The 27,165-nt window shown below is 37.9% G+C and overlaps 1 protein-coding gene across 3 annotated transcripts in view; it reads right to left on the bottom strand.

The window, feature by feature from the left end:
* LOC123552806 (E3 UFM1-protein ligase 1-like) overlaps positions 1–27,165 on the bottom strand; it is a 385,734-nt gene that overhangs the window by 222,527 nt on the left and 136,042 nt on the right. For all 3 annotated transcript variants that reach the window (XM_053540920.1, XM_053540921.1, XM_053540922.1), the window contains one exon: positions 13,516–13,659. In XM_053540920.1, the coding sequence (XP_053396895.1) occupies positions 13,516–13,659 (144 nt within the window). The remainder of the gene's footprint in view (positions 1–13,515; positions 13,660–27,165) is intronic.

The raw sequence follows: 27,165 nt of genomic DNA, 5'->3' as shown, positions 1-27,165 counted from the left end.
TTTTCATGAAGATCTCATGAAACATATGGCCTCTAGAGAGGTCACAAGGTTTTTCTATTATTTGACCTAATGACCTAGTTTTTGAAGGCATGTGACCCACTTTTTAAATTGACCTAGATATCATCAAGGTTAACATTCTCACCAATTTTCATGAAGATCTCATGAAAAATATGGCCTCTAGAGAGGTCACAAGGTTTTTCTATTTTCAGACCTACTGACCTAGTTTTTGACCGCACATGACCCAGTTTCTAACTTGACCTAGATATCATCAAGGTGAACATTCTCACCAATTTTCATGAAGATCTCATGAAAAATGTGGCCTCTAGAGAGGTCACAAGGTTTTTCTATTTCTAGACCTACTGACCTAGTTTTTGAGGGCACATGTCCCAGTTTCGAACTTGACCTAGATATCATCAAGATGAACATTCAGACCAATTTTCATGAAGATGTCATGAAAAATATGGCCCCTAGAGAGGTTACAAGGTTTTTCCATTTTTAGATCAACTGACCTAGTTATTCACCGCACGTGATCCAGTTTCGAATTTGACCTAGATATCATCAAGGTGAACATTCTAATTTTCATAAAGATCCCATGAAAAATATGGCCTCTAGAGAGGTCACAAAGTTTTTCTATTTTCAGACCTACTGACCTAGTTTTTGACCGCACGTGACCCAGTTTCGAACTTGCCTAAGATATTATCAAGCTGAACATTCTTACCAATTTTCATGAAGATCCATTGAGAAATATGGCCTCTAGCAAGGTCACAAGGTTTTTCTATTTTTAGACCTACTGACCTAGTTTTGGACCGCAGGTGACCCAGTTTCGAATTTGACCTAGATATCATCAAAGTGAACATTGTGACCAATTTTCATGAAGATCTCATGAAAAATATGGCCTATAGAGAGGTCACAAGGTTTTTCTATTTTTAGAACTACTGACCTAGTTTTTGATCGCATGTGACCCAGTTTCGAATTTGACCTAGATATCATCAAGATGAACATTCTGACCAACTTTCATAAAGATCCAATGAAAAATAAGACCTCTAGAGTGGTCACAAGCAAAAGTTTACGCACGGACGAGGGACGCTGCGCGATCACAAAAGCTCACCTTGTCACAAAGTGACAGGTGAGCTAAAAACAAGAAAGTTAACACCAACGCTGACGCCGGAGCGAGTAGAATAGCACCCCTATTCCCCAAATAGTGGAGCTAAAAACAATTCTGGAATTATATCAAATCACTTTGAAAGGGCAACACAGGCATTTCACCACTGAAACATTTGGGTAGACTTTTTACCTAGCCTAAGGACAAGGCTGATATACTGAACAGTCAGTACATGTCTGTTTTCACAAATGAGGATCAGGCAGACATACCCAGTCCAGATGGTCCACCATTGGAAGAAATCAAGGTCACTACAGAAGGGATCGAAAAGCTGTTATGCAACACCAATCCACTGAAGGCGTCGTGTCCAGACTTAATACCTGGTCGTATCCTTAAAGAATTGTATATAACATAATAACTTTGTTTTTTAACAGGTTACGGAGAACATCTCCTTGATGCACGTTGTATGTGTCAAACAAGCAGAGCGTGTGTTGCCTGAGGGGATGATCCATATCACATCGATGACAAAGCTGAATTTTTTTACACACTTTGACATTTTGTTTAGCGGACAATTTATAACACCATTGTATTATATACTTGTACACTACAATTTTTTTATGAAATGACTCTAACAAACTTGGAACATTTTATAAGCTACTAAATGTAAAAGTAATAATTGCCAGTAAATTGAACAAGAAACGCGGCAATGCCACGAAACCAGGTTTTCAACACTTTTCATAAGAATAAACAAGAGCGCCGCCAAGCGGGCCAATATACGCCCAAAGGCTTACATCATAGGATGGGAGCAAAATTTTAAGAACTTGACTGTTGAAGCCCCAAAGGACTGGAACAACAAAAGGAAAACTTCAAAAAACAAATCTAAGTCCACAAAAAAAAAATACAAAGTCTACACAAAAATCCTTATCAGGTACAGGTATGTAAAATTACACCTTAAAATTGGAGGTACCATCCATGTTGTACCACAGAAAAGTGGTCTCGGTTTTTCCCTACGGCCAATAATAAAAAAGTTTCAAAATAAGCTATTTATAGTAACATAAAAGGGAAGTCCAAAAAAAAAGAGATCTGCCAAATAAAAACAAGAGCACTGCAATGCAGAGCAATATACACAAAGCAAAGTCATATATGACCTTTGACCCTTAAGTGTGACCTTGACCTAGAAGCGAGTCATCCAGAAATTACGCTCTGCACATCGTTGCAATGTGGTGAACATTTCTGCCAAGTTTCTTTTGAAATCCTTCCAGCAGTTCAAGAGTTACAGAGCGGACACGAAACAAACTGATATGACCTTTGACTCCTAAGTGTGACCTTGACCTTGAAGTGAGACGTCCGGAACATGTGCTCTGCACGTCGTCTGGGTGTGGTGAACATTTGTGTCAAGTTTCCTTGAAATCCTTCAAGGGGTTCAAGAGTTACAGAGCGGACACGAAATTGCTAACGGACAGACGGATGGACGGACATAATAACATAATACGTCCCTTCGTGCGTATAAAAAGTATACTGAATCACAGTGCACCACTTTAAAGCAAAACCCTAACCCTAACCCTAACCCTAACTTAACCCTAACCCTATTTTTAGTAACAATGACCTTGACCTTGATCCCAGAAACCCCAAAATCAATCCCAAGCTACAACTTTATATAAGTTTTCTATACACCAAGTTTCATCATGATAGCTCAGAAACCCCAAAATCAATCCCAGCCATTGTCTTGATATAAGCTACATACATACCAAGTTTTATTCAAATATCTTTACCGAAACAAAAGTTATTGACCGGAAACACCAGTTTGACGCCGCCGCCCGCCCGACCAACGACATACCCCAATCTAATAACTCAGGTTTTCATTGAAAACCTGGTTAATAAAGGATTAAATGGCTCCTTTTAATCAATTTCAGTCGAACAAAAGCAATTTGGTGTATAAATTGGGTATGGTACGGAAGAAAGGGCATTAATGTAACCAAGAGTTCCAGGATTGGAATTTCCCTAAACCTTTGCGAATTTAAATTTCTGACCCTCCCGTCATAAATCTGCAAAATAATTCAAGCTTGGGGAATTCGTGAAATAAAGATCACGTGAATATAAAGTGATTTACAGTACTTTACTTCATGTTCTTTTTGGGGTTTTTTAACTGTTGTCTTTTCTTGATCACCGTCAAGTCACGGTCACTGTCAAAGTTGACAGTTTGATGTACGATGTAGATAAAATTCAATTCTTTGAACAATTTTTAAAGAAGATCATCTGAGGAACATCCCTGTGAAGTTTTGGACGGACTGATGGATGTACACATGGACGGGTGCACAGGCAAGACCAAATCTATATGCCCCCACCACTCATAGTGGGGGCGCAAAAATGTGAAATCAAGAGAAAATCACGCCGAGTTGGAAATCGAACCCGGGCCGCAGCGGCAATAAATATTTTCTTGTCTTCTTGACCAATACACCACAAAGGAACACATAAATATCGATGGTTAAATATAAAAGATAATAGGTTAGGGTAGATTTCTCGGAAGCACAGAGCACCAAAAACACAGCCCAGAGCCACACATTTACGTAGTAGGCCCACAACAAAAAGAAGCTATAATGGAAAAAATTTTTAGACGGGTTGCTTCCAATATCCAACAAGTACATATTAAATTATGCTAAATATTGATGGAGGGAAAGGGAACAGCAAGGGGCGAAATGTGGGGGGTAGGGGGAAGAAGGAATCCGAAGGGGAAAGTTGAACAAGGACGAATATACAAGGGAATGCCATGTACTTAGACACTCATGTACCAAAGATAAACACACAACTACAATCAACTAAATAACATAGAAAACCGAACAAGCAACATATAAGAAAACAGTTTTATAAAGATTTATAATTAAGGCAGTTTATCTTCGGTACCCCTTACAAACGCTTTTCAATTTTGAATGGAAACAAGGAGCTGCGTTCAATAAACGCTTGATGCCCCCGGTGGCAGCCTTGTCGATACAAAGCAACCTAAGTCCAAAACGAGGTCAAGGTCAAACTGAGATCAGGTGATGTCTGAAGATGAGGAATGGTCACAGGTTACATCTGCATTAGTATCAAATCATTCTAGTAAGGAGTTTTGATGCTAGATGAAACGGTCCCATTTGGTTAACCAAGAGATGGCCCATACAAAGCAACCTAAGTCCAAAACGAGGTCAAGGTCAAGGTCAAACTGAGGTCAGGTGTTGTTTGAAGATGAGGAATGGTCACAGGTAACATCTGCATTAGTATCAAGTCATTCTAGTAAGGGGTATTGATGCTAGACGAAACGGTCCCATTTGGTTACCTCGTACGGACGGACCAACAAACGAATGTACGAACGAATGGACAGGACAATCACTATATGCCTCCCGCATTAGTAGATGACAGGGGCATATAAATAAGGAAAACAACTAATCCTCATGTGTTTTTATAAGCTTTATTCTTATTAGAATTATAAACCTGTACGTGATATTCACATATATCAAAGTTAAATATACAGTCGACATTGTACTTGCGACCACCTCTGTTAAGCAATTTTTGTGTTAAACGACCAGTCAAAATCCCTCCCTAATATTTTCAGTACATAAATGCTTTCCATTAAACGACTATTTTATTAAATGACTAGCGACCACATTAATGTAGTCCCGACAGGTAAAATATTCAACAAAAGTATCTATTAAGCAACCGGGTACCTAATTCCCACCAGGCATTTCTTCACCTGTGTAATTAGCAAGCACGTTTTACACCTGCCTGAATGCAATTTTTTTTTTTTTGTTGGATTTAACATCGCACCGTCACATGATAGGTCATATGGTGACTGTCCAGCTTTAATGGTTGAGGAAGACCCCAGGTGCCCCTCCGTGCATTATTTCATCACGAGCGGGCACCTGGGTAGAATCACCGACCTTCCGTAAGCCGGCTGGATGGCTTCCTCACTTGAAGAATTCAACTCCCCGAGTGAGGCTCGAACCCACATCGATGAGGGGCAAGTGATTTGAAGTCAGCAACCTTAACCACTTGGCCACAGAGGCCCCCCCTGAATGCAATTAACCTTTATAACAGTCGAACTGACAAACAATTCAGCTATAACATTCAGTCTGTCAAATATATATTATGCATTCATAATAAATACAGTTACATTAACAGTTAAAAATAACCTTTCTTTTCACCTGATTGAAATTCATTAGGAGACCATTCCATTAAGAGATCACTTTTTAGCAGTCCCTTGGGCAGTCTCTTAATAGAGATTTTCAGCTTACTTCGACGCGTACTGCAGACTTACTATAGGGGTTTTCTCAAACTGTATATGAGGAATTTATGTCCAACTGAACAGATGTATATTTAGCATCCGGTTCTTATGCCGTAATACTGTTTTCATTTAAAAAATCTGAGGAAAGACAGCTATAAGATTTATCAATATCCGTTTTATTGGATATGAATTACAAATATAGTTTGTCTTACAAACTTTCTTAACAGTGTTGGCACAATTTTAAAAATTTTCACCCTTTTACTGTTTATATCACTTTTTGATTAATGTATATATTCAAATCTTTCGACTACCGTATTAATGAACAAGAAGCTAGAGGATCTGAATCGCAAATTTGTTCTTTTTTTTTTTTTGAAGTGCTGCAACTTATTTATATGCTTGCTGTCAATTTCGTGATGTTCTAGCTAGTATTCGCTAGCAGTGAAAACGGCTGTTGATTCAACGATCAACATACCCTATAAACCAGAATTTGAACCAATGACCTTCTGGTGAGGAGACAGACACTCTTCCCCTGCGCCGCAAGAGGTTCACCCGACCCCTATACGTAGGGGATCACAACAACATTTTTGCTATCAAAAATGTATATATAGTGTATATTGAGCATGGGGTTTCGTATTATAGCACGCGCGACGCTGAAATGCTATTGTACGACGCACAATTTTGAATATGCACGGTACAACGCGTGACATTGTAATGCACCGCGGCGCGTGGTATTATATATTCTTAACCATTTCAAACCCTACAAATTACACATGGTTCATACAGACCTTTCCAAAAAAAAATTCAAGTAGTTTTCAAGGAGTTTTCAAGTAGTTTTCCTCCATTTTCAAGGACTAAAATTGGCGCAATGTCACTGTTGCTGAGACATAAAATAACCAAAAATGACCTTCAATGCATCGCGGATAAATTATACAGTGTGAAAATTACTTGAAAGAGCATAAAACCCGTAAAGTACAGTACCGTACTGTACTATTGCAAATCCGTGGCAGGCCCTAATGGCGGTAACGGTTGTTTTTTTTCTGTAGTGTTTTAGTTTATTTTGGTCCATTTATGTTTGTCTGTTTTCACTTCGCACCCGACAAATTTAAGGACTATTTGCCATCTTTTGTACGTTTTTTCCTAAATTCAAGTAGTTTTCAAGTAGTTTCTGACTGTTACAAAATTCAAGTTGTTTTCAAGGAGTAGGCATCAAATTCAAGGACTTTTCCAGGGTGGCCACCAAAAATCTGAAGTAAATTTCCCTGATAATTCCCTGAATTTTCCCTGACAGGATAGTCAGTTTCCCTGATACTTTGTTTGGCGTAGCAACAATAGTGAATATAAATTTAGTAATATTATGGCCTCCATCCTCCCCTTCTAGACATAACTTCTCTACCAATAAACTTGTTTATTTTACATCTATTTTAAATACATATGAAATTATATTTACTTTTTTATACTTTGAAAATATATTCATTAATTACTTTATTTTCAGAATCCTGCTTCAATAATCAATTATATAGGTAATTTAAGATCTCATTGAGCAACTTCAGTAAGAGTAGTAAGCATATGGTAAGTAACAACTCAAAACAGCTCAAAAAAGAAAACTTCAATACTTCAGCAGCAATGACTTACATTTCACAAACATGTACATACCATTATTTATTTTGTAACTTGTTGTGATACTAATTCCAGAGTCTTTTATTGCCTATAACATTGATTATTCAAACTAGAGCTATCACTAAAGGTGATGAATGTACTCCCCGCATGCACTGACACAGAACATTGCAATTTGATGCACACAAGATTGCATAATTATGTGGACTTTAGGTATATAGACTGTATGTATACAGTATTGTAACAAAAAACAAAGTCCCATAACTATGCAGAATATTTATCTAAAAGAACGTAACATGCACCATGCACAACTAGGGTTGGTACTGATCACTTGTGTGAAGTTTCATTAAGTTGTGTGCAAGGGTTTGGAAGATTAGGCACGCACAAGATTGCATATGCAGACTGTATGTACATAGTATGTTAACAAGAAACAAAATCCCATAACTCTGCAATTTTTGTTGTTGAAAGAACCTAACATGCCCAAAGCACAACTTCTGTTGTTACTGATCTCTTGTGTGAAGTTTCATTAAATTGTGTCAATGGGATGAGGAGAGATGGTGCGCACAAAATTGTGTCTATGTATATAGTATAGTAACAAAAAAAACAAAGTCCCATAACTCTGCAAAAAAAAAATTCTGAAAGAACCAAACATGCCCCATGCACAACTACTGTTGTTGCTGATCACTTGTGTGAAGTTTCATTAAATTGTGCCAAGGGGATCAGGAGAGATGGTGCACACAAGATTGTGTCTATGTATATAGTATAGTAACAAAAAACAAAGTCCCGTAACTCTGCAGTTTTTTTTTCTGAAAGAATCTAACATGCCCCATGCACAACTGTTACTGTTACTGATCCCTTGTGTGAAGTTTCATTAAACTGTGTCGAGGGGATAAAGAAAAAAATGGTGCGAACAAGATTGTGTCTATGTATATACACTGTAGTATAGTAAAAAAAAAAAACAAAGTCTCATAACTCTGCAAAAAAAAATTCTGAAAGAACCAAACATGCCCCATGCACAACTACTATTGTTAATGATCACTTGTGTGCAGTTTCATTAAATTGTGTCAAGGGGATCAGGAGAGATGGTGTGCACAAGATTGTGTCTATGTGTAATTCTTTTTTTTGTAATTTTTTTTTCTGAAAGAACCTAACATGACCCATGCACAACTACTGTTGTTACTGATCACTTGTGTGAAGTTTCATTAAATTGTGTCAAGGGGATGAGGAGAGATGGTGCACACAAAATTGTGTCTACGGACAGACAGACAGACAACCTGAAACCAGTATACCCCCCCTTACAACTTTTTGTCGGGGGGTACAATTAACAATGTGATTACAGCTATAATCAGTTATCATGTTTTAATGTAAATGAACTGAGCCTGATTTATAATGCCACAAAGACACTACAATCTTCATAATCATACTGCATATTAAAGCAGAAGGTTACAAATAAGCCTTTAAGCATTACAAATATATAACTTTCTAAACATTATCAATGTTCTACATCACAAACATTCTAGCCATTCAGTGTTTCTTCGAAAATGAATTAGTCCACTAAATTTGCACACAACTGTCAACACCTCCTTGCATTCATAACAACAATTTCATCTTTCTGGTAAATGAGTTTCAAACTCAAGTCATGACATGGGACACCTGCATAATGACTTTGTGGCCACAGTATGGATTAAAAAAGCCTGTACTCTGGTCAGGAACCATCCTGTTCATTTTAACTTTTTATAGACCTATGGCTGTTACAGTTAATGTGCACAAACAAACAACATGGATCCTGATCAGACTACACAGAATGTACAGGCTAGTATTGATTCCATTACTGGTTTCAAATCCAAAGAGTTTTCTCATGAAGTTACTAATTTTATGGTTTTAAAAATACATTTCACAATTATGCTATTCAAGACTAATGTTAATAACTAGCAAAAGTGTAACAAGCAACTACTACCAATACACAGGTACTTATAATGCATGATTCAAATGTTGGTATACATTTTGTTAATGTCAGCAATGTACTGTCACTCAATTCATTTTAGTTTTTAGTTGTGTAACAACTTCTGCTTGCTTTCAAAGAACAGTGTATTAGTATTTGAGCTCTGAGGCAATGGTTCCTCAGTTCCATTTTTAGCTTCTCTCCGTTTTAGAAACAAGAGTTGTCAGTGGACAGTGCGCTCGACTATTCTCAGTGCTTGATAGTATAATATAAGCAATGAGTACATTATATTAAGCATATTCTAAGTAAAAAAGGGGCCATAATTCAGTCAAAATGCTTGATAGAGTTGCCTCCTCTTTATTACAGATTGGGGTCATGATGGTCAACAAGTATGCAAAATATGAAAGCAATATCTCAATGGATTTTGAAAATATTTGGGGTGGTACGCAAACTTTAACATTTATTCTAAGTCGAAAAGGGGCCATAATTCAGTCAAAATGCTTGATAGAGTTGCCTCCTCCTTTTTACAGACTGGGGTCATGATGGTAAACAAGTATGCAAAATATGAAAGCAATATCTCAATGGACTTTGAAAATATTTGGGGTGGTACGCAAGCTTTAACATTTGTGTGACTCTCACGCTGACGCCGGGGAGAGTAGGATAGCTCCCCTATTCTTCGAATAGTCGAGCTAAAAACATATCTCTTATAGTTGATGAATAACAGTTTTAGAATCATCAAACACTGAGTGTCTTTACTAGGTATAGTATTCTGTATTATATAAAATAAATGTAACTATTATGTAGAGAAACCACCAGTAGCGAAGACATAATTATACAGTCTTTTTAATTTTTTCTTTCAATTTTTGAAAAATTCCCTGATAATTCCCTGATTTTTTCAAAATTTTCAAATTCCCTGAATTTTCCATGCAGGGAATTTTTTTTAGACTTTTTCCCTGTTTTCCCTGTTTTCCAGAGTCGGTGGCCACCCTGTTTTCATGGCCTGTGCGAACCATGTTACAGTTTTATACGATACTGAATTCATTCAGTAATCCCGGTCACCCTATCATGATATACCTGATATCAGATCATGTTAATATGAAGTGGATATCTTTTTTTTTAATTTGTAACATGCTGATACATAACTTATTCAGGATGTTGCCGCTAAATTATGGTAATATATCAGATCTCGTTTCTATGGAAGCCCTGGAGGGACAATTGATTTCCGTACTTCCCACTTCTGACTTCTAACTTTTGCACTTCTCACTTCCAACTTCTTGACTTCCTACTTCCTACTTCTTGACTTCCACACTTCCGACTTCTAACTTCCGCACTTCTGACTCCAACTTCCCGACTTTCGACTTCTGATTTCCAACTTCCACACTTCATACTTCCGACTTCTTGACTTCTTACTTCCTTCTTCTAACTTTCGCATTTTTGACTTCTAACTTCCGCACTTCTGACTTCCAACTTCCTGACTTCTTACTTCCGACTTCCAACTTCCACACTTCTGACTTCTAACTTCCGCACTTCTGACTTCCAACTTGCACACTTCTTACTTCCGACTTCCAAAAAGGGAAAGTTGGAAGTCAGAAGTGTGGAAGTTGGAAGTCGGGAAGTTAGAAGTCAGAAGTGTGGAAGTTAGAAGTCAGAGGTGCGGAAGTTAGAAGAGGGAAGTAAGAAGTCAAGAAGTCGGAAGTAAGAAATGTGGAAGTTGGAAATCAGAAGTCGAAAGTCAGGAAGTTAGAATAGCGGAAGTTAGACGTCAGAAGTGCGGAAGTTAGAAGAGGGAAATAAGAAGTCAAAAAGTCGGAAATAAGAAGTGTGGAAGTTTGAAATCAGAAGTCAAAAGTCAGGAAGTTGTAAGTGCGGAAGTTAGAAGTCAGAAGTGCGGAAGTAAGAAGTCAAGAAGTCGGAAGTAAGAAGTGTGGAATTTGGAAATCAGAAGTCGAAAGTCAGGAAGTTGGAAGTCAGAAGTGTGGAAGTTAGAAGTCAGAAGTGCAGAAGTTAGAAGTAGGAAGTAGGAAGTCAAGAAGTCAGAAGTGGGAAGTACGGAAATCAACTGTCCCTCCAGGGCTTCCATACGTTTCGACGGGGATGAAAGATGCATGTATGAGAACTTCCCGTATGTTTTGACAAAGTGTTGAACTAAATCATTTAAGACATTTCATTAAAACTTCTCCTGATATTATGTAACATTCTACAGTTATCAAAATTAATGAAAAACATTGACTTTTTCCGTACAGAAGTCTATGAGTACACGGTATTCATACTATGCAACAAAAATTAAACAGACGTTCGTTTTATTCAGAATTATGGTGGCATAAAACTGCCACCACTTAATTATCAGGTTCACGAAAATAATTTCTGTTTTCACGATAATAATGGAGGATTTCATGAAAAACAGTAAATTATCACAAAGGCCACTTAAATATCTTAACACGAAATAATGCTAGTTAGTGCTTTGAACTGACAACACTTAAAGAAAATTTTCACGAAAAGTTTCGCGAAAGCAGATAATTTTTCATGAAACCAGATAATTTTTCACGAAACCGCGAAACATTTCAAAAAAAGTTTTCATGAAAAGTTTCGTGAAACCGGATAATTTTTCACGAAACCAGATAATTTTCACGAAACCAGATAAATTTTTACGAAACCAGATAATTTTCACGAAACCAGATATCTAAAAAGTAGATAATCTCTCATTCGGCAAGCATTACTGTTTATCGTCTGGGACACAGCTGGGAGGAGTATCATGCATAGAACCTGAACCACGTTACCCTAAAACAGAAGAATCGTTCCGAGTATGTTCCGTTTCTATTCTTAGTTAACTACTTTCATGAAAAGTTAATTGGTATCATGAAAACTTTAACTGTTATGCCGTGGCAGTTTGAAGCAGTAATGAGCAAATTTTCATGTTAAGATATTTATCTTGCATTCATGAAATGTTTATCTGTTTTCGTGATTTTTTTTTTACTTTTCGTGAAAACCTAAATTATTTTTGTGAAAGTTTTCATGAAGCCTGATAATTAAGTGGTGGCAGTTTTATGCCACCATACAGAATGTTTGATTTTATTCACAATAATATTTTATACTGCTAGTTTTCTTATGTTGTTGCTAGGAAATACAAGTCTAGGATTCATATGGATGGACACAAATTAAAACCAAACTGTTTTTATAGGAATCGCCGTTATCTTCAAATCCATGTTTCAAGTTGCACATTTTTAATGCATGAACATATTAAAGTGAAGTATTATCGTTGCACTGTGGGTTCGAAGTCGTTAGAGCCGCGCGGAAGAAATGTCTCAATATTAAAACAAAATGTTAAAACATACGGATATTTGAAGAACATGCTAAAGGCAAGTAAAATGCGAATGAGTAATAAGCTGAATCTAGAGGCATCCTACATGTAGACATTTATGTAGCCGACTCGTTTAAATGTTGTTGTTCTTCTTTTGTTTTTTGTTTTTGGGTGGGGGGGGGGGGGGGCGTTAAACGCCATTTTTCAACAGTATTTCAGTCATGTAACGGCAGGCAGTTAACCTCACATGAATCAGAGGTGGAGGACTAATGATTTCAGAAACAATGTCGTTTATCAAATAGTCACGGAGAACATACGCCCGCCCGAGGATCGAACTCACGACCCCACGATCCGTAGGCCGGCGCTCTACCTACTGAGCTAAGCGGGAGGACTTGTTTAAATGTGACATGAACAAAAAATAATAGGGGGCCTCCGTGGCCGAGTGGTTAAGGTCGCTGACTTCAAATCACTTGCCCCTCATCGATGTGGGTTCGAGCCTCACTCGGGGCGTTGAATTCTTCATGTGAGGAAGCCATCCAGCTGGCTTACGGAAGGTCGGTGGTTCTACCCAGGTGCCTGCTCGTGATGAAATAATGCACGGAGGGGCACCTGGGGTCTTCCTCCACCATTAAGAAGCTGGAATGTCGCCATATGACCTATCATGTGTCGGTGCGACGTGAAATCCAACAACAACAAAAAATAATAGAGTATGACATCTGAAAATTGCGATTACATGTGTTAAATGTAGCCTGTTCACTATCCATATATTTTCAAACGTATGTATTGTATTAACAGACAATTATATCACAATACACTAATTTCTACAATGAAGGCAAAAGTAACTACACATATAGGTAAAAGAAACATATATGTCATAGGTATCTTTTTTCTTGCGGACCTCTAAATATTTTGAGAAAACCCCTACTGTAAGTACGCAGTCCGCTGTCCACAGTCCGCGTCGAAGTAAGTTGAAAATCTCTAATACAATGTCGACTGTAGACTTTTTTAAACTTCTACTTTCACTTTCAAAATGTTGAAAGCAAGGATCAGATTGGTAAATAGCCTAGTCTCAATAGCCTGTCGTCAGATCCAATGTGTAGCAATAAATGGAGATGATTTTAATCAGATTGAATAAAATTGTTGAAGATGGATGACAAAAGACGAAGTTGAACACAGGTTAATCACAAATGCTCAACTTGAGCACTTCAGATGTGGTAAAAATAATAAAACATGAATGTCCTGACAATAGGAGCATAAATAGAAGACCAGCTATTTAGTATTTACGCTGTTACACTATAACTTACCAAGGTAGCCATTTTGTTTGTAAAAGCTGTCCACCCATTCATTCTGAGACTTTGTGTAGATATCAGGGATATATGTAGCGTTATCTTGTCTACCTGACAGTGTCCCATGTAGAACCTTACTATTCACTAGCTCCTCAAGACTGGCTTAAAATACAACAAAGCAAGAAAAACAATTCAGTTAAAAAGTTCATTTAAAACAACAGGTCCATGATGGCTCTTCATCGTTCACCTCACTCATATGGGTACATGTTTTCTTGGTAGAGGACCTCTGCATAAAGCTATATGCAAAATATATGAGCTCTAGGCCTTGAGATTTTACGCAAGATGATTTTAAAGTTTTTCATATGAAAGTCTATGTAAAACAGATGACCCTCACAGGTGACAGGATCAATTTTGACCCAAGGGGCATAATTTTAACAAACCTAACAAGAGCCATGTTAGACATGGCTAATCCCCCCGCCAGGCAAAATTATAATTGAAGGCTAAAGTTCCTGGCAAGTTAGTGTCTGAAAGTATTAATTTTGGGGAAAGCTTTGAAGAACCGTTTAGTTGTGGTCCGCAACAGGGGTTTTAAAGATGTGGAAGAAAGAATAAGTCAGTGGTGAGGTTGTTTACTGCTAAATTTTATTAATTTTCATGAACAGTATAGCTATGATGTTTTTCTATATGGCTACTGTAAAAAGAAGGAATGGAAAGCTAACAGGGAACAAGAGTGCCAGAATGTCACAATATACACCCATCACAGCAAATTTCTTTACTCTAGCAGCTGTATTTGCAAATGGAATTTTAATTTTGTGGTTGTTTAGTAATCATTGTAAGTCTTTTGTTTTTCTAAGTCCACAAAAAAAACTCCTTACCAGGTAGAGATACCTTAAAATACACCTAAAATTGGAAAGTAACATCTATGTTGTACCACAGAAAAGTGGTCTTGTTTTTTCCCTACGGTCAATTATAACAAGAGGACCATGATGGTCCTGAATCGCTCACCTATCCCCACATGACCCAGTGTTGAACTGAGTATGACGTCATTATTTCTATTATTTGATCAAGATGAACAATCTGACCAATTTTTATGATGATCCATCCACAAGTATGGCCCCTAGAGAGATCACAAGGTTTTTCTATTTTTAGACCTACTGACCTAGTTTTTGATCGCACGTGACCCAGTTTCGAACTTGACCTAGATATCATCAAGATGAACATTCAGACCAACTTTCATACAGATGCCATGAAAAATATGACCTTTAGAGAAGTCACAATGTTTTTCTATTATTTGACCTACTGACCTAGTTTTGGACCAGACATGACCCAGTTTCGAACTTGACCTAGGTATCATCAAGAACATTCAGAACAACTTTCATACAGATCCCATGAAAAATATGGCCTCTAGAGAGGTCACAAGGTTTTTCTATTTTTAGACCTACTGACCTAGTTTTTCGTTGCACGTGACCCATTTTCGAACTTGACCTAGATATCATCAAGGTGAACATTCTGACCAACTTTCATGAAGATCCATTGAAAAATATGGCCTCTAGAGAGGTCAAAAAGTTTTTCTATTTTTAGACCTACTGACCTAGTTTTGGACCGCACATGACCCAGTTTCGAACTTGACCTAGATATCATCAAGGTGAACATTCTGACCAACTTTCATAAAGATCCCAGGAAATATGTGACCTCTAGAGTGGTCACAAGCAAAAGTTTACGGACGCACGGACGACGGACGCTGCGCAACACAAAAGCTCACCTTGTCACTTTGTGACAGGTGAGCTAAAATTAGGCATGGTAGAGTTATTGTTCTTGCACAATGCACTTCCTCTTAATGTGTTCTATCAGTGTATAAAGTTTGAAGAAAATCCCTCCAGTACTTTTGGAGTTATGCTCCGGACAAAATTTTTTAAGACAAGAGGGCCATGATGGCCCTATATTGCTCGCCTGTTATCATTGCACTTGAGGACAAGAAGGTCCTCAGAAAAAATATCTAAGTCCAAAGGACAGGAACAACAAAGGGAAGAAATTTAACCAAAAAGAAAGAAAAAATCTTACAAGGTACAGATATGTCAAAATACACCTAAAAATTGGAGGTACCATCCATGTTGTACCACAGAAAAGTGGTCTCGGTTTTTCCCTACTGCCAATAATAAAAAAGTTACTAAAAATAAGCTATTTATATGTGTAAAAGGGAAGTAATTAGAAAAAAATAATTATTGTAGTGAAAAAAGAAGGATCTGCCAAATAAGTTTTGATTAATGAAATTTCAGATCAATGTATCTTCATTATTACAAAAATATACCTTTTATTTGAAATAAGGAGGTAATTTGACATAAAATAAGTCATGTTATCACCAGATTGTCTCAGCAAACTAATGAAATAATGAATTTCAAAAATCCTTAAGTACTTACTGATATAAATCCTTTGATTACAATCAGGGAGGTATCAATATAAAATAACTCGGACTTACGATTGTATCTGATTGTCATGAATCCAAGATTTATGTTTTGAGAATTTGGAAGTTTGTATCAAATAAAACCTAAATGTATCATATGCTGCAAACCTAATTTACATTTTGACCTTTAGGGCCATAATTTGGGGACCCATGATAGATATCTGCATTCAAGAAAGAACCAAGATCTTGGGGAATACAATTGTTGCAAGTTGGTTAAAATCAATATAAAAAGCTGCTATTGTCAGACAAGGTCAAAATAGCTAATTTGACCCTTTCATGGCATAACTCGGGAAATTAAGGGATCTGCCGTTTAAAAAGAACAGAGCTCTTATGGTGACACAGTTTTTGCAAGTTTATTAAATTCAATCATAAAATGAAGCTGCTATTGTGCAGACAAGGTCAAAATAGCAAATTCTCGCCTTATCAGGGGCCTAACTCTAGAACCCATAGGGAATTTCGCCAGTTGAAAAAAGGGAAACCAGATCTCTATGGTGATACAATTTGTGCAAGTTTGGTTAAAATAAATTAAATGATGGCTTAGTGGCAGCAAGGTCAAAAACTAAATTTGCCCTTCAGGCCTACTCGGAAACCCATAAGGATTGCTGTTCAGACAGAACCAGATCTAGGGTGACACAGTTGTTGCAAGTTGATAATTCAATAAATGAACTGCTATTGTGCAACAAGTCAAATAGCAATTTGGCCTTTTCAGGCCTTAACTCTAACCATAATGGGATCTACCATTTCCCAAGAAGGAACCGAGATCTAAGGTGTACAAGTGTGTCAAGTTTTTAAAATAAAATCATAAATGAACCCTATGTGCACCGAAATTGTTGACGCACAGACGGGCGGTCGACACTGACGATGACGACGACGAAGGGTGATCACAAAAGCTCACCTTGTCACTATGTACAGGTGACTAAAAATAGAAAAGCGAATACTAAAAATAGGCAAGAGTATGTCTTGCAACTGCACTCACCCCAATGTGTTTCTATCATTATGAATTTGAAGAAAATCCTCAGTACTTTTGGAGTTATGTCCGGACAAATGTTGCGACGGACCGCATCACTGATGAGAGCATTTCCTAATATCCCCTTCGCCTTGCGGGAATAAATAGAGACATCAGATAACTACATCCCAATGTCTAATTCCGACTACTACAGCTTCATATAGAGTGTAAAAGTTTTCTTATATAAGTCCTATGTAAAATGAATAACCCCTGGCTGGACAATATTTATCCCAAGAGTAGTTTGAACAAATTTGGTATAGACCATTACACACTGCTACAGTCAAAATCTAGCCCAGTGTTAGGTTTTACACAAGGAATTTTTAATTTTTTAATATAACATGGACCCCTGCACACAAGAATAACTTGGTAAGGGAACCACACATTGCAAATATCTTCACCGCGGGCACCTGGTAAACCACCGACTTCTAAAGACCAGCTTTTATAACTCCCTCACAATCATGGCGTTTTCAAAGTAATAGGTTTTTTTCTTTTCTCTCACCATAATTACTTTAATACAGTTCAAGTTTAGAAAGTGTTTTGGGGCAATTTATATCCATACCAATGTACTCAATGTTTGCAATTTCAGCTTAATGGCTGAAGCAGTTTCAATTTATATAAATTTACAGCTAAATTGTCACCTGTTGCACACTAAAAAGTGTGACATTTACAGAAGCTAGTTTCACAACGCATTTTTTTTTTCAAGCAACTTATTGTTATAGCTTGTTTTTTTATGTAAGGCCGTTTTTTATCTTTACCGACCTCTAACTGCACATCCTTAGATCACAATGAAGCACTGGCCATAAATCATCCTCTTGATACACTTTCTGAAAAAATTACATATCTCTAAAACCTCTGACTCTTTGAGATGAGCCAGAGAGAAATGTTAGAAATTCAGTGTCTATGAAGAAGATAAACTACAGTGAACACCGCTCGCTCGTCTCTTGACTAGCACAGGGATTGCTCAGCATTATGTGTCCGGCAATTTCCTTCTATTTCTATTATGCTGTAGACCTCGACAACTCGATCGCTCGAGCATGACACCTGGTCCCTGTGTAAATTTATTCTTCGTTTCTTCTGGCAAACTCCAGCAGGGTGTCAAATTTTTCACCCCTTTAGGCATCAGAATTATCGGTTAACCATTTTCACCCAGTTGAGAATTGCGTGTCTATCCCCAACTACTAGATGTATTGTTTGTCGGTATTCATCTTATAAAGAGATCATTACTGATAAAAGGCTAAGAAAGTTAATTATCAAATTTCGTCATTACGATCCACTAAAACATTTTTTTCGGATCGAGAGGTATTATGAGATCGTAGTAATTAATCACAGTGTTTTGCATGCAAAGAAGGAAATAATAAAGCTTCATAAAATGAGATGATAATTCTGAATGCACTTTGATAATAAAAATAAAAAAGTCTTAGTTGTTTCTTCACATGTGCCATTTACAAATTACATACCGTATTTTCCCGAATAAACGCCCCCGGGGGCGTTACATTTTCCAAAGAGGGGCGTTCATTTGAGGTAAAAAAAACTAAAAAATGAAAATTTTTACAAAACTTAAAAACATCGTTCAAACCAAATGTAAAGTGTTTCTGTGTTGTTTAATTCCCCCAAAACGTAATTATTTGGCATCCAATTTATGCAGTCTGTCTTAAAATTATGCATTTAAATACGGTACCTCATGTATTCCGTGACACGCTTGCGACATTACACATTACGTCATCATACCCAAACAGCTGTGTACTCCGATAATATTTTCCTTAGTACATGCAGGATGCAATACACAATGTCAGTGGTTTGACACGCTGCTTATGTGTCGGCTTTTAAATTAAAAGTTATTAAAACTGCCGAAGAAAAGGTTAACACTTTGCCGCAAATTTGTTTAAAGTCGACAGGCAGCTTGTGCGCGGGTGGTGCAAAAACATATCAAAAATGGATTTAGATCTACCATTTAATTTTCTATTTGATGATTGTATACGTACCGTACTTAGTATAAACGTTTTGGATTTACGGTACATGGACTGTTTAAAAGTGTGTTTAATTCTTAATACATTGGATACTTACTGTAAATTACTTATTATGTAGACTGATAAAAATGAGGTAGGTGATTTTTTTTTTTGTTCTTGTTGACTTCTTTGTTATTATTATGAATCACCGTTTACTCTGCAAATGCTCCCGATGACAATTGGTAAAAAAGAAAAATTAAATTTTTTTCGTATGTTGGTCAATGTTTGGGTCGCTCGAAACCATGGATAACTCGAGCATTTTGCTCATCCTCTTGCGACCTCGAGCGAGCGGTGTTTTACTGTATTACAGATAACTTGATCTCAACAGACTTTGTAAGTCTACCGACCCTTCTGCCCTAAAAAGTGTCAAAAAATGATGCACACACAGAGATCATAGATGGTAAACTTACTTTTTATGTTGATTTTCTTAGTATTGGGCATTTTACCTCTCTTTTTTCAGGAAAATTAATAATAATAAAAAAAAAAATCACCTGTTATCATTGCACTTAAGGACAAGAAGGTCAAAAAATCATAATCAAGATCAATCAAAAGAATTATGAGAAAATATAGTTGAAATTTTCCAGATATGTCAAAATACCCCTAAAAGTTGGAGGTACCATCCATGTTGTACCACAGAAAAGTGGTCTCGGTTTTTCCCTAAGGCCAATAATAAAGAAGTTACTAAATAAGCTATTTATAGTAACATAAAAGGGATATTAATTAAAAACAAGAGGGCCATGAAGGCCATGTATTGCTCACCTGACCTATTGACCTAAAGATCGTAAGGATTAACTTTCTGACCAAGTTTCGTTAAGATATGGTCATAAATGTGGCCTCTCAAGTGTTAAATAGCTTTTCCTTTGATTTGACCCTGTGACCTAGTTTTTGACCCACATGACCCAGATTCGAACTTGACCTAAAGATCATCAAGTTTAACATTCTGACCAAGTTTCATTAAGATATGGTCATAAATGTGGCCTCTACAGTGTAAACTAGCTTTTCCTTTGATTTGACCTGGTGACCTAGTTTTTGATCCTACATGACCCACATTCAAACTGGACCTTAAGATAATCATGATTAACATTCTGACCAAGTTTCATGAAGATAAAGTCATAAATGTGGCCTCTACAGTGTTAACAAGCTTTTCCTTTGATTTGACCTGGTGACCTAGTTTTTGACCCCGGATGATCCAATATCAAACTCTTCCGAGACTTTATTGAGGGTAACATTCTGACCAAGTTTTATTAAGATTGGGCCAAAATTGTGACCTCTAGAGTGTTAACAAGCTTTTCCTTTGATTTGACCTGGTGACCTAATTTTTGACCCCAGATAACCCAATATCGAATTCGTCCAAGATTTTATTGAGGGTAACATTCTAACCAAGTTTCATTAAGATTGGGCCAAATATTTGACCTCTAGAGTGTTAACAAGCTTTTCCTTTGATTTGACCTGGTGACCTAGTTTTTTACCCTAGATGACCCAATATCAAACTCGTCCAAGATTTTATTGAGGGTAACATTCTGACCAAGTTTCATTAAGATTGGGCCAAAATTGTGACCTCTAGAGTGTTAACAGTCAAATTGTTGATGCCGCTGCCGCCACCGACAGAAGACAGACACAGGGCGATCACAAAAGCTCACCTTGAGCACTTTGTGCTCAGGTGAGCTAAAAATTATTGTAAGGAAACGAGATCTTATGGTGATACAAGTTGTGTGCAAGTTTGGTTAAAATCAAATCATAAATGAAGCTGCTATTGTGCAGACAAGGTCAAAATAGCTAATTTTGGCCCTTTCAGGAGCCATAACTATGGAACCCATTATGGGATCTGGCCGGTTCAAGAAAGGAACCGAGATCTTATGGTGACACAAGTTTTGTGCAAGTTTGATTAAATTCAAATCATAAATGAAGCTGCTATTGTGCAGACAAGGTGAGCTAAAAATTATTGTAAGGAATCGAGATCTTATGGTGATACAAGTTGTGTGCAAGTTTGGTTAAAATCTAATCATAAATGAAGCTGCTATTGTGCAGACAAGGTCAAAATAGCTAATTTTGGCCCTATCAGGGGCCCTAACTCTAGAACCCATAATGGAATCTGGCTGTTTCAAGAAAGGAACCGAGATCTTATGGTGACACAAGTTTTGTGCAAGTTTGACAAAATTTAAATCATAAACTAGAGATGCTTTTGAGAAAAGCGCATGTCTCCCACAACTGCCCAATGAAAAATGACTAGTTTCTCTGAATGGTCTAGACGAATGGATCCAATCAGTAATTCAAGGGCCATAATTCAGAAGTGCCTAAGCGGATTTGGCTAGTTATCGAACTTGGCCGAGGTCTTAAGGTCAAACACATTTTGTTCAAGTTTGGTGAAGATCCGATGAGAAATGTTCGACTTAGAGTGCGGACAAGCTTTGTGACAGTGCTGCCCAATGAAAAATGACTAGTTTCTCTGGATGGTCTAGACGAATGGATCCATTTTTGGTAATTCAAGGGCCATAATTCCGAAGTGCCTAGGCTGATTTGGCTAGTTATCGAACTTGGCCGAGCACTTATTGGCAGACACATTTTGTTGAAGTTTGGTGAAAATCGGAAGAGAAATGTTGGACTTAAAGAGTGCGGACAAGCTTTGTGACATACAGACAGACACACAGACAGACTGGAGTAAATCAATACGTCTCCCACACTACTGTGTGGTGGAAGACATAATGAAGCTGCTATTGTGCAGACAAGGTCAAAATAGCTAATTCTGGCCCTTTCAGGGGCCATCACTCTGGAACCATCTGCATTAGTATCAAGTCATTCTAGTAAGGAGTATTGATGCTAGACGAAACAGTCCCATTTGGCTAACCTCGAACGGACGAATGGATGAACAGACAAACAGATGGACAGGACAATCACTATATGCCTCCCGCATTAGTAGATGCCGGGGGCAATAAAAATAATGGGAGGTAATTTGTCATAAATTCAGTCAATATGTATCTTCACTGATTGTCCAAGTCAATCTGTTGACATAAATGAAATTCCAGATCAGTATCTCCATACCCATTTTAATTTGAAATAAAGGGAGGTAATTTGACATAAAATCAGTCCATAGTTATCTACCCTGATTGTCTCAGTCCAACTTATGACAATAATGAAATTTCAAATAAGTCCTATAAGTACTTACTGATATCAATCCATTCTGATTACAATCAGGGGAGGTAATCAGATATAGAATAACTCTGGAACCTAAGACTGGATCTGATAGATTCGTCGTGGAATCCAAGATTTATTGTTGTTGAAGATATTCTGGAAGTTTGTATCAAATCAAACCATAAATGAAGTCTCTATATGGCTGCAAAAGCCAAAGTAGCAAATTTTGGACCTTTAAGGGGCCATAACTCTGGAACCCATGATGGAATCTGGCCAGTTCAAGAAAAGAACCAAGATCTTTTGGTGATACAAGTTGTGTGCAAGTTTGGTCAAAATCAAATCATAAATGAAGCTGCTATTGTGCAGACAAGGTCAAAATAGCTAATTTTGGCCTTTTCAGGGGCCATAACTCTGGAACCCATTATGGGATCTGGCCGGTTCAAGAAAGGAACCGAGATCTTATGGTGACACAAGTTTTGTGCAAGTTTGATTAAATTCAAATCATAAACTAGAGATGCTTTTGAGAAAAGTGCATGTCTCCCACAACTGCCTAATCATCTAAATAGTAAGTCAGTCTTTATATACTGTTTACTTAATCCACATGTTCATGCGCTTTCTTGACACCAAAAGGACACCTATACTACTAGTAGTATAGGTGCCGGTTTGGGGGTAAAACTGCGCAAGAAATCTGAGTGTTTTTGGTAATTCAAGGACCATAATTCAGAAGTGCCTAGGCCGATTTGGCTAGTTATGGAACTTGGCTGAGCACTTAATGGCAGACACATTTTGTTGAAGTTTGGTGAAGATCGGATGAGAAATGTTCGACTTAGAGTGCAGACAAGCTTTGTGACAGACAGACTCACAGACAGACACACAGACTGGAGTAAATCAATATGTCTCCCACACCACTGTGTGGTGGGAGACATAATGAAGCTGCTTTTGTGCAGACAAGGTCAAAAAAGCTATTTCTGGCCCTTTCAGGGGCTGTAACTCTGGAACCCATAATGGAATCTGGGCAGTTCAAGAAAGGAACCAAGATCTTATGATGATACAAGTTGTGTGCAAGTTTGGTTAAAACCAGAGTTGTCACAGGAGTGGCCTTGTCACAGAACTAAGCCAATGTCAAAGCTGAACGTACTTGACCTTTGACCTACTGACCTCAAGTTTGATTAAATTCAAATCATAAATGAAGCTGCTATTGTGCAGACAAGGTGAGCTAAAAATTATTGTAAGGAATCGAGATCTTATGGTGATACAAGTTGTGTGCAAGTTTGGTTAAAATCTAATCATAAATGAAGCTGCTATTGTGCAGACAAGGTCAAAATAGCTAATTTTGGCCCTATCAGGGGCCCTAACTCTAGAACCCATAATGGAATCTGGCTGTTTCAAGAAAGGAACCGAGATCTTATGGTGACACAAGTTTTGTGCAAGTTTGACAAAATTTAAATCATAAACTAGAGATGCTTTTGAGAAAAGCGCATGTCTCCCACAACTGCCCAATGAAAAATGACTAGTTTCTCTGAATGGTCTAGACGAATGGATCCAATCAGTAATTCAAGGGCCATAATTCAGAAGTGCCTAAGCGGATTTGGCTAGTTATCGAACTTGGCCGAGGTCTTAAGGTCAAACACATTTTGTTCAAGTTTGGTGAAGATCCGATGAGAAATGTTCGACTTAGAGTGCGGACAAGCTTTGTGACAGTGCTGCCCAATGAAAAATGACTAGTTTCTCTGGATGGTCTAGACGAATGGATCCATTTTTGGTAATTCAAGGGCCATAATTCCGAAGTGCCTAGGCTGATTTGGCTAGTTATCGAACTTGGCCGAGCACTTATTGGCAGACACATTTTGTTGAAGTTTGGTGAAAATCGGAAGAGAAATGTTGGACTTAAAGAGTGCGGACAAGCTTTGTGACATACAGACAGACACACAGACAGACTGGAGTAAATCAATACGTCTCCCACACCACTGTGTGGTGGAAGACATAATGAAGCTGCTATTGTGCAGACAAGGTCAAAATAGCTAATTCTGGCCCTTTCAGGGGCCATCACTCTGGAACCATCTGCATTAGTATCAAGTCATTCTAGTAAGGAGTATTGATGCTAGACAAAACAGTCCCATTTGGCTAACCTCGAACGGACGAATGGATGAACAGACAAACAGACGGACAGGGCAATCACTATATGCCTCCCGCATTAGTAGATGCCGGGGGGAATAAAAATAATGGGAGGTAATTTGTCATAAATTCAGTCAATATGTATCTTCACTGATTGTCCAAGTCAATCTGTTGACATAAATGAAATTCCAGATCAGTATCTCCATACCCATTTTAATTTGAAATAAAGGGAGGTAATTTGACATAAAATCAGTCCATAGTTATCTACCCTGATTGTCTCAGTCCAACTTATGACAATAATGAAATTTCAAATAAGTCCTATAAGTACTTACTGATATCAATCCATTCTGATTACAATCAGGGGAGGTAATCAGATATAGAATAACTCTGGAACCTAAGACTGGATCTGATAGATTCGTCGTGGAATCCAAGATTTATTGTTGTTGAAGATATTCTGGAAGTTTGTATCAAATCAAACCATAAATGAAGTCTCTATATGGCTGCAAAAGCCAAAGTAGCAAATTTTGGACCTTTAAGGGGCCATAACCCTGGAACCCATGATGGAATCTGGCCAGTTCAAGAAAAGAACCAAGATCTTTTGGTGATACAAGTTGTGTGCAAGTTTGGTCAAAATCAAATCATAAATGAAGCTGCTATTGTGCAGACAAGGTCAAAATAGCTAATTCTGGCCCTTTCAGGGGCCATAACTCTGGAACCCATTATGGGATCTGGCCGGTTCAAGAAAGGAACCGAGATCTTATGGTGACAAAAGTTTTGTGCAAGTTTGATTAAATTCAAATCATAAACTAGAGATGCTTTTGAGAAAAGTGCATGTCTCCCACAACTGCCTAATCATCTAAATAGTAAGTCAGTCTTTATATACTGTTTACTTAATCCACATGTTCATGCGCTTTCTTGACACCAAAAGGACACCTATACTACTAGTAGTATAGGTGCCGGTTTGGGGGTAAAACTGCGCAAGAAATCTGAGTGTTTTTGGTAATTCAAGGACCATAATTCAGAAGTGCCTAGGCCGATTTGGCTAGTTATGGAACTTGGCTGAGCACTTAATGGCAGACACATTTTGTTGAAGTTTGGTGAAGATCGGATGAGAAATGTTCGACTTAGAGTGCAGACAAGCTTTGTGACAGACAGACTCACAGACAGACACACAGACTGGAGTAAATCAATATGTCTCCCACACCACTGTGTGGTGGGAGACATAATGAAGCTGCTTTTGTGCAGACAAGGTCAAAAAAGCTATTTCTGGCCCTTTCAGGGGCTGTAACTCTGGAACCCATAATGGAATCTGGGCAGTTCAAGAAAGGAACCAAGATCTTATGATGATACAAGTTGTGTGCAAGTTTGGTTAAAACCAGAGTTGTCACAGGAGTGGCCTTGTCACAGAACTAAGCCAATGTCAAAGCTGAACGTACTTGACCTTTGACCTACTGACCTCAAAATCAATAGATGTCATCTGCTGGTCATGATCGACCTCCCTATGAAGTTACAAGATCCTCGGCCCAAGCGTTCTCAAGTTATTGTATGAAAACGGTTTAAATGTTCCGAGTCACTCTGACCTTTGACCTACGGAACTCAAAATCAATACAGGTCATCTGCTGGTCATGACCAACCTCCCTATTAAGTTTCGTGATACTAGTCCAAAGCGTTCTGAAGTTATTGTCCGAAAACAGTTTAAATGTTCCGGGTCACTGTAACCTTGACCTTTGACCTACTGACCTCAAAATCATTAGGTGTCATCTATAGGTCATAACCAACCTCCTGATCTATTTTCATGATCTTAGGCCCTAGCGTTCTCAAGTTAACATCCGGAAACCGTTTAACTGTTTGGTGTTATTGTGACCTTGACCTTTGACCTACTAGCCTCAAAGTTGAACTTGACCTGTATTCAATCATGTTACACCTGTGTACAAAAATTTATGATCCTAGACCCAAGTTCTCAAGTTATCATCCGGAAACCGTTTAACTGTTCCGGTTCAGTCTGGCCTTGACCTTTGACCTACTGACCTCAAAGTAGAATCTGACCTGTATTTCATGATGTTACACCTGTGTACCAAAATTCATGATCCTAGGCCAAAGCGTTCGCAAGTTAACATCCAGAAACCATTTAACTGTTCCAAGTCACTGTGACCTTGATCTTTGATCTACAGACCTCAAGTCGAACTTGACCTGTAATTTATGATGTTACACCTGTGTACCAAAAATTATTTAAATCGGTCAAGCCTTTCATGAGTTATCATCTGGAAACCGTTTAACTGTTCAGGGACACTGTGACCTTGACCTTTGACCTACTGACCTGTATTTTCTGATGTTACACCTGTGTTACAAGTTATTTAAATCGGTCAAGCCTTTCAAGAGTTATCATCCAGAAACCATGAAAACCGACCGACCGACCGCCAAGCTCACTCCTATATACACCCCCCCACCCCCACCCCACAACTTCGTTCTGTGATGGTATAATAAAATCATAAATGAAGCTGCTATTGTGCAGACAAGGGCAAAATAGCTAATTCTGGCCCTTTCAGGGACCATAACTCTGGAACCCATAATGGAATCTGGCCAGATCAAGAAAGGAACCAAGATCTTATGGTGATACAAGTTGTGTGCAAGTTTGGTAAAAATCAAATCATAAATAAAGCTGCTATTGTGCAGACAAGGTCAAAACAGCTAATTTTGGCCCTTTCAGAGGCCATAACTCTGGAACCCATAATGGGATCTGGCCAGTTCAAGAAAGGAACCGAGATCTTATTGTGATACAAGTTGTGTGCAAGTTTGGTTAAAATAAAATCATAAATGAAACCACTATCATGCAGACAAGAAATTGTTGATGCACCGACTGACGACGGACGACGGGCAAAGGGTGATCACAAAAGCTCACCTTGTCACTATGTGACAGGTGAGCTAATAAAAATGCATATTTCGAACATGTT

This window comes from Mercenaria mercenaria, chromosome 4 (genome assembly GCF_021730395.1).
Source record: "Mercenaria mercenaria strain notata chromosome 4, MADL_Memer_1, whole genome shotgun sequence".
Lineage (NCBI taxonomy): Eukaryota > Metazoa > Mollusca > Bivalvia > Venerida > Veneridae > Mercenaria > Mercenaria mercenaria.
This window is presented reverse-complemented; position numbering and strand designations above follow the sequence as displayed.